Raw genomic sequence first — 15,292 nt, 5'->3', positions numbered from 1 at the left:
AAAATGTCCCACCTGCACCCTCACTGGGTCCAGCTCCTCTGCAGCTGTGTGGTGACCACGTGGCCACAGGCAGGCTGGCCCCACTCACCTTGATCTCCACCTGGTGCCTCTCCTCAGCTTCTTCCATCTCCCGGTCTTTGTTCCGCAGCTCAGCCTTCTTCTCCTCCAGCTGCCTCCGTGTGATCTCCCAGAAGGTGTGGATCTTGTCCCGCTCCAGCTGGAAGTAGTTTCGCTCCTCCCGCTCGCGGTCCAGCTCCTCCCGGATGCGGCTGACATGCTCCTCCACCTGGCCAGGTGCAGTGGGTCAGGTGAGGCACTGAGCAGGGGCCCATGCACGGCAAAGGGGCGTGTGGCCGAAGAAAGGCAAGGAAGAAAGAGGGAGGACTCAATTTCACCTAAAAATAAACAGCTGAACGTAAAAAGTTAAAATATAAGGCTAGGAAGCTCCAGAGACAGAATACATTCAGCAAATGGAAGAATTCTCTTCAATTTGACCAATAATCATAAAATAACTATATCCTTTCATCCATTCCTGAGAATTTATGCCTAAGAAATTTCTCAAAAGAAATATAAGAACATCTTGCTCAAAGATATTACCCACACCATTATTACAACAGCAAAAATATCGAAAAGGAAATAATCTAAGACCAGTTTAAACAGGGAAATGAGCGAGGCACAGTGGCTCTCGCCTGTAACCCCAGCACTCTGGGAGGCCGAGGTGGAAGGATCCCTTGAGCCCAAGAGTCTAAGACCAGCTTGGGCAACATAGCAAGTCCTCATCTCTGCAAAATTTTTTTTGAATTCACCAAGCATGATGGCACCTATAGTCTCAGCTACTGGGAAAGCTGAGGGGGGAGAGTCATTTAAGCTCAGGAGGCTGAGGCTGCAGTTAATTACGATCATGCCACTACACTCAAGCCTGGGTGACAGAGTGAGATTCTGTCTCAAAAAATACACAAACAGCCAGGCATGGTGGCTCCCGCCACTCTGGGAGGCCAAAGTGGGAGGATCTTTTGAGACCCAGAGTTGACCAGCCCAGGCAACATGGCAAAACCCCGTCACTACAAAAAAAAAAAAAAAAATTAGCCAGGAGTGGTGGCACGTGCCTATAGTCCCAGCTACTCAGAAGACTGAGATAGGAGGATTGCTTGAACCTGGGAGGTCGAGGCTGCAGTGAGCCATGATCACATCACTGCACTCCACCTGGGTGACAGAGCAGGACCCTGTCTCTAAAAAAATAAATAAATAAATATGGAAATGGTTGGCAAATTAGAACATATCAACTAGGAGAAATATCACATTAACACAAAACATATACAGGCAAATGATGTAGCAGCATTTAAACAAATTCATATGATAATGCTAAATGAAAAAAATTCACCTCTAAAGATACAATGTTAAGCAAAAAACACAAAACCAGCAGACTCCTGACCCTCAAGAGGGTTCAACTGAGAATCTGCAAATAGAAAAAAAAAAAGTAGGACAGGCTTCCAGCTTTCTTGGGAGCTCATTTCCCTTAAGAATCAGTTTACTGCCAGGCACGGTGGCTCACGCCTGTAATCCCAGCACTTTGGGAGGCCGAGGCGGGCAGATCACGAGGTCAGGCGATCGAGACCATCCTGGCTAACACGGTGAAATCCCATCTCTACTAAAAATACAAAAAAATTAGCCGGGTGTGGTGGCGGGTGCCTGTAGTCCCAGCTACCGGGCAGGCTGAGGCAGCAGAATGGCGTGAACCCGGAAGGCGGGTTCGCGCAGTGAGCTGAGATCACGCCACTGCACTCCTGAGCGACACAGCAAGACTCCGTCAGAATCAGTTACTTTTTGGGCACAGCCCCGGGTCACTTACTGTAAGCCTTTTTCTTTTTTTTTTTTTTTTTTTTTTTTGAGACGGAGTCTCACTCTGTCACCCAGGCTGGAGTGCAGTGGCCGGATCTCAGCTCACTGCAAGCTCCGCCTCCCGGGTTTACGCCATTCTCCTGCCTCAGCCTCCCGAATAGCTGGGACTACAGGCGCCCGCCACCTCGCCCGGCTAGTTTTTTGTATTTTTTTTAGTAGAGACGGGGTTTCACCGTGTTAGCCAGGATGGTCTTGATCTCCTGACCTCGTGATCCGCCCGCCTCGGCCTCCCAGAGTGCTGGGATTACAGGCTTGAGCCACCGCGCCCGGCCGCCTTTTTCTTTCTCAACACCACACTCCCCACAGGGAAACCACATTTCTCACCTCAAAAGAAGACAAGACAACGACCAATCAAGAAGGAGCAGCAGGAGGGGTTCTGAGCTGAGGATGCCGGGCGGGGGGCTAGGTTCACATGAGGGAGGCACAGCACCCCCGAATCCAAGCAGTGCCTCAGCACAGTGACAAATGTCTTCACGTCACAGACCTTTAGTGTCTCCTGTGCGGAGCCTGAACCAGGGTTTCTGACTGGTCTGTTTGGCTCACACGGTGTTGAGATTTTGCCATCACTCAATATTCAGATTTCTTATAAATATCCAGATTTCCAGCTTCTCTTGGAAAACCAGAAAAAAACAGCACTGAAGTCCTAGGCCCACAGGGCAATCCGCAGTGAACTGACGAAAACTGTCGTCTGCTGCGGGGCAGGAGTCTCCAGGTCGCCCCCATCCCTCCCCACCTGCCTGGACCCTGAAGAAGCCCTCTGAGTCTGCGGCTCCATGTGCAATGTACAGTGCAAGGGCCTGCCCAGTAGACTGCATGGCCCCTGCCCCACAAGGCCAGTCTCCACAGGAATGGGAAGCAAACAGGGAGACGGGCAGCAGCTCACACGATGGGACAACGCAGTGTTCAATCCGTTCTCCACCCAGCAGCTCCACACATCTTCCAGAACCCAAACCTGACCCCATCACCTCTCTGCTTAGCCATTGGCTTAAACTGCCAATGGTTTTCCTGCATGTCAAATAAAGCCATTCTTTACCGTTGTTCAAGGACCTCCACCCAGCTCCAACTTCAGGTCATGTGACTCTTTCAGTCTCCGTCGTATTGATTTTTTATCTTACAACTATCTAAAGAAGGTAAGATTAACAATAACACCGAGTTGACACAGTCTTCATGTCCCATGTCAGGTGCCCACGGGCAGTCGTCCATCAGGGCAGAGGCCGGAGGGCGCACCGTGCTTGCTAGACACTGCCGTCTTCAGGAGCCTTTTAGGTAAAATTGTAATTATATAATTATGTTCTGTATCCCTTAACTACATCCAAATGAAGAAGGGACTTAAACTAACTCCTACAAAGAAACTATAAAAGCATCACCTCCTCCCCAGAATAAGCAACAAGAAAAAGGCAGCCCTGATGCTGTTACTCCTCGCTGGGACTTTTATCAAAAACAACCAATGATTAATCAGATTCAGATGTGATTTTAAGTAAATCATCTTTCCTTTAAAAACTTCCTTTTTTGAGATAATGTTTAATGGCAAATAAAATAAAGGAGAATGCTAAGTATGTGTACTATGATAAGTCCATACACATCAGGTGCAAAAAACGGTAAGACTGAAGGAGAATACATGAAATTAAAAATAGCTTTTAGATCAGAAAAACATGTCCTTCCACATTCCTACCGCCCTATTACAAAGTTCTTTTTTTTTCTTTTTGAGACGGAGTCTCGCTCTGTCGCCCAGGCTGGAGTGCAGTGGCGCGATCTCGGCTCACTGCAAGCTCCACCTCCCAGGTTCACACCATTCTCCTGCCTCAGCCTCCCGAGTAGCTGGGACTACAGGCGCCGCCACCTCGCCCGGCTAATTTTTTTGTATTTTTAGTAGAGACGGGGCTTCACCGTGTTAGCCAGGATGGTCTCGATCTTCTGACCTTGTGATCCGCCCGTCTCCGCCTCCCAAAGTGCTGCGATAACAGGCGTGAGCCACCGCACCTGGCCTATTACAAAGTTCTTCTTTTTTTTTTTTTTTTTTTTTTTTTGAGACGGAGTCTCGCTGTGTCGCCCAGGCTGGAGTGCAGCGGCCGGATCTCAGCTCACTGCAAGCTCTGCCTCCCGGGTTTTTATGCCATTCTCCTGCCTCAGCCTCCCGAGTAGCCGGGACTACAGGCGCCCGCCACCTCACCCGGCTAGTTTTTTGTATTTTTTAGTAGAGACGGGGTTTCACCGTGTTAGCCAGGATGGTCTCGAACTCCTGACCTCGTGATCCGCCCGTCTCGGCCTCCCAAAGTGCTGGGATTACAGGCTTCAGCCACCGCGCCCGGCTACAAAGTTCTTTAACAGCCTCATTGCCTTTTTGAAAAGACACAGTGTACTCGAAAGCTCTGCCGCTGATGGGAATCACAGGCCACAGGGGGCAGGTGTTCTGGCCTGGACAGAACGGTGGATCCACATGGCGAGATGGACAAATGGTGCAGCCACATGAGAGGTTCATGCAGGCGCCATGCGTGACGCCCACCCACGCCCACCCAGGGACTGGGCCACAGCCCGCTGTGCTTACCTGCTCCTTGCTCATGTCCTCTGGAGCAAGCCCATCCACAATCGGTGTGCCTTTGGCTTTGCCTTTCTTCCCTTTCTTTTTGGGTGCCTTTGGTGGAGATAATAGAGTAAGTAAGAGAGACTCTAACAGCTTCCCCTTCTTGGCTGGCTCTGATGTGCTCCCAGGGACATTTGGCAGAAAAGGCTCTGGAACCGCTCGCCCTTCTGCTCACCTGGAGCACATCACTGCCCTGAGTGTTCCCACCCTTAACCACACACACATCCTGCTGTTGCATTTGGAGAAGCACAAAGGAGAAACCTTCCTTTCGAGAAGGAGAACATTCCTTCTAGAAAAGAGAGGAAACCTAGCCGGGCGTGGTGGCGGGCGCCTGTAGTCCCAGGAACTTGGGAGGCTGAGGCAGAAGACTCGCTTGAACCCGGGAGGCAGAGGTTGCAGTCAGCCAAGATCACACCATTGCACTCCAGCCTGGGTGACAAAGCGAGACTCCGTCTCCAGCCTGGGCGACAAAGCAAGACTCCGTCTCAAAAAGAAAGAAAAAAAGGCCAGGCGCGGTGGCTCAAGCCTGTAATCCCAGTACTTTGGGAGGCCGAGGCGGGTGGATCACGAAGTCAGGAGATCGAGACCATCCTGGCTAACATGGTGAAACCCCGTCTCTACTAAAAATACAAAAAAAAAACTAGCCGGGCGTGGTGGCGGGCGCCTGTAGTCCCAGCTACTCGGAGGCTGAGGCAGGAGAATGGCGTAAACCCGGGAGGCGGAGCTTGCAGTGAGCCGAGATTGGGCCACTGCACTCCAGCCTGGGTGACACAGCGAGACTCCGTCTCAAAAAAAAAAAAAAAAAAAAAAAAAAAAAAAAGAAAGAAAGAAAAGAAAATTGTACCTTAAAAAAAAAAAGTAAAGAGAGGGAACCCACTCCAAACCCACTCATTCCTTCGTATATGGTGACCAGGCACAGTGGCTCACACGTGTCATCCCAGCACTTTGGGAGGCCAAGGCAGGAGGATCACTTGAGCCTAGAAGTTTAAGGCTGCAGTGAGCTATGTTGGCGCCACTGCACTCCAGCCTGGGCAGCAGAATGAGATCCTGTCTCCAAAAACTAAGAGAGGGGGAACCCATTCCAAACCCACTCACTTCTTGGTAATAGTAAAGACCACTGCTGTACATGCAAAACGTCCTTGGGCACCGAGGGAAGAGCCTCAATACCACACTGCCAAACGTTACCATGCTGGCAGCAATACTTGGTAACCACCATGGAAAAGACCTGCAAGACACCACTCAGTAAGCGTAGGGAGAAAAGCCTCCATAACCGCAAGTGGTTGTAACAACCAGAAGTTTCCTTCCTTCCAAAGAGAAAATTGCTTCAGAGAAGCCTGGTCAAGAAAGCCTGGGCCGACAGCACCCACCATGAGAGCTCTGTAATGGACTGCCAGACGGAACTGCGCATGGCGTCGTGCGTGGTTTTAGCAACTTTGACAAGGTTGGGAGAGAACCTTCTAACCCCACCTCCTTGTGGAAGTTGCTGAAACCAGCGTAACACCAGGAGCAGTTCTGTCTGGCCACCCATTTACAGAGCACTCAAGCACATACCAAATTTCCATATCCTATCCTGCTGACTTTGCTACTCCCAATAGTCTTCAGCCCATGCTTTTCTGTGTCTACATGTCTCGGTCACCTTTTTTTTTTTTTTTTTTTGAGACGGAGTCTCGCTCTGTTGCCCAGGCTGGAGTGCAGCGGCCGGATCTCAGCTCACTGCAAGCTCTGCCTCCGGGGTTCACGCCATTCTCCTGCCTCAGCCTCCTGAGTAGCTGGGACTATAGGCGCTGCCACCACGCCCAGCTAGTTTTTTTTTTGTATTTTTTAGTAGAGATGGGGTTTCACCGTGTTAGCCAGGATGGTCTCAATCTCCTGACCTTGTGATCCGCCCGTCTCGGCCTCCCAAAGTGCCGGGATTACAGGCTTGAGCCACCGCGCCCGGCCTCGGTCACCTTTTTTAAAGACAAGGTCTTGCTCTGTCACCCAAGCTGGAGTGCAGTGGCGTGGTCACACAGCTCACTGAAGACTCCAACTCCTGGGCTCAACTGATACTCCCACCTCAGCCTCCGCAGGAGGTGGGACCACAGGAGAGAACTGCTGCTGTGCCCAGCTATGTAACTTTTTTAAAACTACAAACTTAATGTGGAAATTTTATTTTTAAAAAACATTAAAACCTAAATCCATTTATCCTTTTTTTTTTTTTTTTTTTTTTTTTTTGAGATGGAGTCTCCCTCTGTCGTCCAGGCTGGCTTGGCTCACGGCAACCTCCACCTCCTCGGTTCAAACAATTCTTCTGCCTCAGCCTCCCCAAGTAGCTGGAACTACAGGCGCCCACCATCACGCCCAGCTAATTTTTTTTTTTTTTTTTTTTTGTATTTTTAGTAGAGACAAGATTTTGCCATGTTGGCCAGGCTGGTCTTGAATTCTTTTTTTTTTTTTTTTGAGACAGAGTCTCACTCTGTCACCCAGGCTGGAGTGGAATGGCGTGATCTCAGCTCACTGCAAGCTCCATCTCCCGGGTTCAAGCGACTCTCCTGCCTCAGCCTCCTGAGTAGCTGGGATTACAGGCACGCACCACCATGTCTGGCAAATTTTTTGTATTTTTAGTAGAGACAGGGTTTCACTATGTTGGCCAGACTGGTCCCACGCTCCTGACCTCGTGATCTGCCCGCCTCGGCCTCCCAAAGTGCCGGGATTACAAGTGTGAGCCACTGCGACTGGCCCATTTATTTTCATTTATGTTTCATTTAGTCTTGAGTGAAAATATTAGGTGGAGCCAGATGCCGTGGCTCACACCTGTAATCCCAGCACTTTGGGAGGCCGAGGTGGGCAGATCACTTAAGATCAGGAGTTCAAGACCAGCCTGGCCAACATGGTGAAACCCCGTCTCTACTAAAAACACAAAAAAATTAGCCAGGCGTGGTGGTGGGCACCTGCAGTCCCATCTTCTCGCGAGGCCGAGGCAGGAGAATGGCGTGAACCCAGCAGGCAGAGCTTGCAGTGAGCCAAGATCGCGTCACTGCACTCCAGCCTGGGCGACAGAGCGAGACAAGAAAGAAGGAAAGAAGAAGGAAAGAAGGAAGGAAGGAAGGAACAAAGGAAGGAAGGAAGGAAGGAAGGAAGGAAGGAAGGAACGAAGGAACGAAGGAAGGAACGAAGGAAGGAACGAAGGAAGGAAGGAAGGAAGGAAGGAAGGAAGGAAGGAAGGAAGGAACGAAGGAAGGAACGAAGGAAGGAAGGAAGGAAGGAAGGAAGGAAGGAAGGAACGAAGGAAGGAACGAAGGAAGGAACGAAGGAAGGAAGGAAGGAAGGAGGGAAGGAAGGAAGGAGGGAAGGAAGGAAGGAAAGGGAAGGAAGGAAGGAGGGAAGGAAGGAAGGAAAGGGAAGGAAGGAAGGAGGGAAGGAAGGAAGGAAAGGGAAGGAAGGAAGGAAAGGGAAGGAAGGAAGGAAGGAAAGAAGAGAGAGAGAAAGAAAAAGAAAATATTATGTGGAAATTTTAGAAAACACTGATGAGAAGAAAACAGAAAAATTATCATCCATATTCCTTGGTCCAAGGATCCAACAGACCGAGGCCCATATTCCCACAACCTAATAGAAATAGAAGTAGTTTGGTAGTGGTTTTTTTTTTTTTTTTTTTTTTTTTTTTGAGACGGAGTCTGGCTCTGTCGCCCGGGCTGGAGTGCAGTGGCCGGATCTCAGCTCACTGCAAGCTCCGCCTCCCGGGTTTACGCCATTCTCCTGCCTCAGCCTCCCGAGTAGCTGGGACTACAGGCGCCCGCCGCCTCGCCCGGCTAGTTTTTTGTATTTTTTTAGTAGAGACGGGGTTTCACCGTGTTCGCCAGGATGGTCTCGATCTCCTGACCTCGTGATCCGCCCTCTCGGCCTCCCAAAGTGCTGGGATTACAGGCTTGAGCCACCGCGCCCGGCCGGTAGTGGTTTTTTTTGTTTGTTTGTTTGTTTGTTTTGAGATGAAGTCTTGCTCTGTCACCCAGGTTGGAGTGCAGTGGCACAATCCTGGCTCACTGCAACTGGAACAGGAATTAAAAGAAATTAAAAAGTGTGTAAGCAGAAACTCAGTTGTATGTAAGAAAACCCAATCTCCCTGAAAGAGAAAGAGCTGGAGTGCTTTAAAAAGTAACTGCCTGTCGGCTGGGCGCGGTGGCTCAAGCCTGTAATCCCAGCACTTTGGGAGGCCGAGACGGGCGGATCACGAGGTCAGGAGATCGAGACCATCCTGGCCAACACGGTGAAACCCCGTCTCTACTAAAAAATACAAAAAACTAGCCGGGCGAGGTGGCGGGCGCCTGTAGTCCCAGCTACTCGGGAGGCTGAGGCAGGAGAATGGCGGGAACCCGGGAGGCGGAGCTTGCAGTGAGCTGAGATCCGGCCACTGCACTCCAGCCCGGGAGAGAGAGCGAGACTCCGTCTCAAAAAATAAATAAATAAATAAATTAAAAAAAAGAAAAAAAAGTAACTGCCTGTTTTTTGGTGGTAGTGAGCCTGATCTCTCCTCCCTTCCCAGGCATTGTGAAGACCCTGTTTCTCTAGCGCAGCTGCAAGGTCACTAGGCAGATAAACTCGTCGCAAAACATGTTTTTCCTTAAAAAGTAAGAAATGATGTAACGTACGTTTCAACTGAACAACTGTCTTTGCTTCTTGCGTCTGTAGTATGCTTCCCCCTGCACAGATCTCCCGTCTGCCACACGAAACGCTTAAAAGGTAACTTGGCCGAGTGCAGTGGCTCGTGCCTGTAATCCCAGCACTTTGGGAGGCCGAGGCGGGCGGATCACAAGGTCACGAGATTGAGACCATCCTGGCTAACACGGTGAAACCCCATCTCTACTTAAAAAATACAAAAAATTAGCCAGGCGTGGTGGTGTACGCCTGTAGTCCCAGGTACTCGGTAGGCTGAGGCAGGAGAATGGTGCGGAGCTTGCAGTGAGCTGAGATCCGGCCACTGCACTTCAGCCTGGGCAACAGAGCGAGACTCCATCTCAAAAAAAAAAAGGTAACTTGACTCTTTGTTCAGGGCTCAGTCCTTTGGATGTTAATCTGACTGGGCCAGTGCACCTAAATAATTAATAAATATCCTCCTGAACTGCATCAGTCTGATTCCTTAAAAATCCCACTGCACAACCTCTACCTTCCAGGTTCAAGCAATTCTCCTGCCTCAGCCTCCCAAGTAGCTGGGACTACAGGTGCACACCACCACACTCAGGAAATTTTTTTTTTTTTTTTGTATTTTTAGTAGAGACAGGGTTTCACCATGTTGGCCAGGCTGGTCTCCAACTCCTGACCTCAAGTGATCCACCCACCTTGGCCTCCCAACGTGCTGGGTTTACGGGTGTCAGCTACCATGCCCCGCCTTTGTTTTTGTTTTTGTTTTGTTAGAGACGTAGTCTTGCTCTGTTGCCAGGCTGGAGTGCACTGGTGCCATCTCAGCTCACTGCAAGCTCCGCCTCCCAGGTTCACGCCATTCTCCTGCCTCAGCCTCCCGAGTAGCTGGAACTACAGGTGCACACCACCACGCCCAGCTAATTTCTGTATTTTTACTAGATACAGAATTTCACCATGTTGGCCAGGATGGTCTCGATCTCTTGACCTCAAGATCCGCCTGCCTCGGCCTCGCAAAGAGCTGGGATTACAGGTGTGAGTCACGGCGCCAAGACTCCTGGCCTAGTTTGGTAGTTTCTTTCACAGTCTGTTTTCAGAAGACCATTCCTGGGCCAAAAAACTCATCCACTTAAATCTTAATTCGTAATGTACTGCTCTCTTTCTAATCCCTCCACTCCAAGAAGGCTACCTCATCAGAAAGCCCTAAAGGCCGCAGAGGAAGGTTCAGCATCACTTAGCATTTGGGACCTTCACAGCCAGCTGCAGGGACTTGGTGGGGCTCCCAGAGCTTTCCTCCCCCACCAGCTGAAACCCACCCTGCCACACCTGCCCAGAAATTGAGTTACTGACAATTCCTGTATCACAAAGGGAGAGCCCTTTACACGAGAAAGACAGAGATGGCGCTGATGAGGCCACGAGCTCCGCCTTCCTCTTCTCGGTCTGGGCCTGACTCCTGCCAGGCTTTCTAAGGGAACAGTGGTTCCTGTATCCCAAGGTTGTGCCCTGGGCACTCCAAGGGCACTGGACCTGTCCAGGCCTCCTTGGTGTAGAGGGATCCCTAGCCACTCTGGTGTGCCCCAGGCTCTCCATTCCGGAGACCAAAGGGCTTAGGGTAATCCCTGCCCCCGGCTCTATTCAATGGGCACCCTGGTGCGCTGCAAAGCCCCTGTGAGGTGAAACCCTAGGTCCCAGGGATCCAACAGACCGAGTCTCCCATTCCAGGATGGGAGTCCCCTTGACGCATTTTCACTCTTCTGGGGACCATGCGCTGCGGACCCTGGGTCCTGGGCTTTCTACGACCACCCCAGGGAGCACAGGGCTCTGGACAGCCCAGGTCTCAGCTCCGAGTGCGGGCAGGCCCCGGGGCCAGGAGCATCCTGAGTTTGCCCCACGGAGACCCTCACAAGAGCACCGAGCTCTCAATTCCAGGAACCCAGCGCTCCAGTCCTCCCATTCCCAGGGTCTCTGTGTACCGAGGCCTCCCTGCCCCGAGGTCTCCAGGCCCCTGCCGAGGACCTCAGCCCCGCTCCAGCCCCTGCTCACCATGACGCCAGCGGACAGGCCCAGCCGCGACTCCCGGACCAGCGCGCCCGCCCCCCGGAAGCCACGCCGTTTCCCGGCAACCGCTGGGCGCTACCGCGAGAAGTCACCAGATCCTCGCGAGACTCCGCCGGGCCCCAGCCCTGCCAACCGCGGGAGTGCGTCCCTAGAGACGGGCGTCAGGAAGGAACCCGGTAGTGAAAGTTGGGAAGATCTCGCCGGCAGCCCAGAAGCCCAGAAGCCTTTCGCTGCAGGACATGTTTTGCTTATTGCTGGAACCTAAGCTCCATGAGGAGAGAACCGTTCACTTCTATCCTTCAGCGCCTAGAACAGCACAGAGCACGTGCTCAGTAAAGATGTGCTGAGTGGCTGGATGAGTGAATGAAGGACCGTTGAATAAATGGTCATCTGCCACCCAGGGCTCTGAAACATCACCCAAATGAGATTCAAATCTGGGCAAAGACTCTACCCGCTGGGATTCACTCACCCCACCCGCCCCGCTTTGAGGGGTCCTCCCAGCTGCTGCGCTGGTGGCTTTACACACACCTCAAAAACGTAGAAATAGGAAAGAAAAATAGGTTCCAGTTTAGTTCCAAATGTTTGAAATCAGGAAGTATCCCTTTCACAAAAATAAACTGCTCTTCCTGAAAAGGCCTCCTCCCCAGTCCTCAGGGATGAAGAGAAACCAGAGACTTTCCGACAGGCCCTGCAGAAAACACACAGTTGTCACTTTCCTTTTCTAACTAATCTCTTGTTCTGAAGACTGCTAGGCATTTTACAATTTCTAAAGTGAACCTGCCATCCCTGAAACCACCCTGTTACCTACATACAACCATCTACGTCACCCAGATGGCTGAGTTTGTCATAAACAGGTGCTTCTTGCTTTTTTTCTTTTCTTTTTTTTGGAGACAGGGTCTCCTTCTGTCGCCTAGGCTGTGATCACAACTCACTGCAGCCTCGACCTCCTGGACTCAAGCAATCCTCCCACCTCAGCCTCCTGAGAAGCTGGGACTACAGGTGTGAGACACCACACCCAGCTTTTTTAAATAAGTTTTTTATAGAGATGGGGTCATGCTTTATGGCCCAGAATGGTCTCAAACTCCTGGTCTCAAGCGATCCTCCTGCCTCAGCCTCCCAAAGTGCTGGGAGCACAACGTGAGCCCCACACCTGGCCGTAAGCTGTCATCTTTAACATCTTCTTAAAAAGTGGTCATCGGCCGGGCGCGGTGGCTCAAGCCTGTAATCCCAGCACTTTGGGAGGCCGAGACAGGTGGATCACGAGGTCAGGAGATCGAGACCATCCTGGCTAACACAGTGAAACCCCGTCTCTACTTAAAAAAAAAAAAAAAACTAGCCAGGCGAGGTGGCGGGCGCCTGTAGTCCCAGCTACTCAGGAGGCTGAGGCAGGAGAATGGCGTAAACCCGAGAGGCGGAGCTTGCAGTGAGCTGAGATCCGGCCACTGCACTCCAGCCTGAGCGACAGAGCAAGACTCTGTCTCAAAAAAAAAAAAAAAAAAAAAAGTGGTCATCTACTTGGGAGGTTGAGGTGGGACGATCATTTGAGCCCTGGAGGTGGAGGTTGCAGTGAGCCAAGATCACACCACTGCACTCCAGCCTAGGTAACAGAGTGAGACCTGAGACCATGTCTCGAAAAAAAAAAAAAAGGTCTTGCAGCAGATCTTGTTCTCCTGTGTGTCTTGGATGAAGATTCCAGAATCTATGCTCATAGAAAGTTGTGCTGGGGGCAAAGGGTGAGAAATGAAAGGCTTGGTGGACTTAGGTCTTCCCGTCCAGCTCATGCTGCCACATGAGCTGGGCTTGCTCAGGCCTCGGGCACCCACACAGTGGTGGGAATCTGAGAACCACTGTGATGAGAGACTTCCTGCTTGCCCACCCGAGTCCTGATTGTTCTTGGAGAGGAGCAGCCAGTTGGAAGAACTGCACTGGCTCAGCTTGTACAAAGCCGTGATTTATTTATAGTAAGCCCTGAGGCCTTGGTGAAGTCTGGCTGGTCACTGTGCCAGACTCCCTTGGCCTGAGGGGGCCTCCTCCCCCTGGGATAAGGTGGTCAGACGGTGACACTGGAGAGCACAGTGGGGGTAATTATTATTATTATTTAACACTTACTTCACAAAACCAATATGCTAGCAGCTTCATGCTGATTGGCTTTTTGCTTCAGAAGTCTGGATGAGAGTCCTGAATTAAATAGCTATATTAACAATAATTCCTTTCAGCAAAAAGGGCAAGAATACGAGGGTTAGCTCAGGATAGCCTAGACAGGGTATTCATTTTTCACAAGCGAAGAGCACAGCTTGGTCTGTCGGTATGAACTGCAGAGATGAATGAATCATTTAGGAAGTCCTGAATTGCAGCTCCCTGGGCTCCCGACAGGGCCCACTGCAACCTGTTCTTTTCATATTGAATTTGAGTTCAGATTTTTGGAAAAGAGCCTTTTCTTCACATATATGGCTTAAGATACTTTCATTCAGTGTCAAGCTGTGCAACTCTGAGTTTCCTGAAAAATCCCAGAGCAAATGTTAATACAAACAAACCAACTGCCCTCTGTCTGACGTCTGATGCTTCCTGCCGCCCACTGTCCACCAGGTAAACTGCCTCAGGCCACTGCGTCAACTCAGCGAAGGCCTGGATGTTGGGATAACAAGAGTGTTTATGAAGACTAGACTTTCTCTTTTCTTTTCTTTTTGAGACATACAATCATCGCTCACTGCAGCCTTGGACTCCTGGGCTCAAGCGATCCTCCCACCTCAGCCTCCAAGCCACTGTACCTGGCTTATGTTCTTATTTTTATTTTTTGAAGATATAGTGTCTTGCTTTGTTCCCCAGGCTGGTCTCAAACTCCTGGGCTCAAGCTATCCTCCCACCTTGGCCTCCCAAAGTGCTGGGATTACAGGCATGAGTCAATTCTCCAGCAAATGGACTTTCTTTGAGAGATAAATATTGAAGTATTTACAAATGCAGTGATCTAATGTGTATATAATTTGCTTCAAAATAACCCAGCAGTGGAGGGAAGTGAATGAGGACAGAGAAACAACGGCACAGGCCAGGAGTTAGTAATCGCTGAATCTGGGCGGTAGGTACATGTGGGTCAGTTGTGCCATTCTCTCTACCTTTGGTGTTTGCTAATGTTATTAATAAAAAGTTAAAGACAAATAGACACTGTCCTCTGGAGTCAGACTGCCTATTTTTTTGTTTGTTTGTTTGTTTTTTTGTTTTTTTGAGACGGAGTTTCGCTCTGTCGCCCAGGCTGGAGTGCAGTGGCCGGATCTCAGCTCACTGCAAGCTCCGCCTCCTAGGTTCACGCCATTCTCCTGCCTCAGCCTCCCGAGTAGCTGGGACTACAGGCGCCCGCCACCTCGCCCGGCTAATTTTTTGTATTTTTTAGTAGAGATGGGGTTTCACCGTGTTAGCCAGCATGGTCTCGATCTCCTGACCTCGTGATCCACCCATCTCGGCCTCCCAAAGTGCTGGGATTACAGGCTTGAGCCACCGCGCCCGGCCCAGACTGCCTATTGATTACCAGCAGGACAATCTTCGACAAGACCCCCTCTGTATCATTTATTCCTCTCTCAAATGGGAATCATTCACACACAATGATGACTGTTACAGTTACCACAGCTGCGTAACAAGCAACCCTACAACACAGCAGCTTAATCCAATGACATTTGTTCTGCTCATGAATCTGCAACTTGGCCATGACAAAGTGGGGACAGCTGGCCTCATCCCCACTCATCACCCCTCCCCAGGACAGCTCAAAGGCTCACTCGCTTCAGCAGCTGAGGCCAGCTGTTGGCGGGGAGCTCAGTGGGACCGCCAGCAGTAACACACACAGGTGTCCTCCCATGTGGCATGGGCTTCCTCACCACGTGGAGGAAGTTCTAGTTCCAGGAGGAACCTTTCCACAGAGCTGAATGCTTCTCAAGACCCAGCCTTGGGAGTCACATGACATCGCTTCTGCCACCCTTACTGGCCAGAGCAGTCCCAAGCCCCAATAATGTTTACGGAGAAGCAGCATGGGTGGGGGTGTCTTCATGGGAATAGAAGGTTCTGGAAGACACAGGGGATCAGAACTACTGCTGTGGTCATTTTGAGAAAAAACAACCTGCCACCCCAAACAATTCTGGGTGGTCTACGCCCATGCAC

General features: G+C 50.7%; 1 protein-coding gene across 19 annotated transcripts in view; it reads right to left on the bottom strand.

Moving 5' to 3' along the window:
- DRC4 (dynein regulatory complex subunit 4) overlaps positions 1–15,292 on the bottom strand; it is a 35,367-nt gene that overhangs the window by 18,168 nt on the left and 1,907 nt on the right. For 3 of the 19 annotated variants that reach the window (XM_005592844.4, XM_074028140.1, XM_074028145.1), the window contains exons 1-3: positions 11,135–11,168; positions 4,445–4,531; positions 89–286 (exon numbers count right to left, since the gene is read on the bottom strand). In XM_005592844.4, coding sequence (XP_005592901.1) covers positions 89–286; positions 4,445–4,531; positions 11,135–11,137 — 288 coding nt within the window. In that variant the 5' untranslated portion in view covers positions 11,138–11,168. Of the gene's footprint in view, positions 1–88; positions 410–2,223; positions 3,159–4,444; positions 4,532–11,134; positions 11,169–15,292 lie in introns of those variants that run through there. The other 16 variants (XR_010584015.2, XM_065537678.2, XM_005592845.5 and 13 more) reach the window with 9 other exon arrangements.

Source organism: Macaca fascicularis, chromosome 20 (genome assembly GCF_037993035.2).
Source record: "Macaca fascicularis isolate 582-1 chromosome 20, T2T-MFA8v1.1".
In the NCBI taxonomy this organism is placed as follows: domain Eukaryota; kingdom Metazoa; phylum Chordata; class Mammalia; order Primates; family Cercopithecidae; genus Macaca; species Macaca fascicularis.
This window is presented reverse-complemented; position numbering and strand designations above follow the sequence as displayed.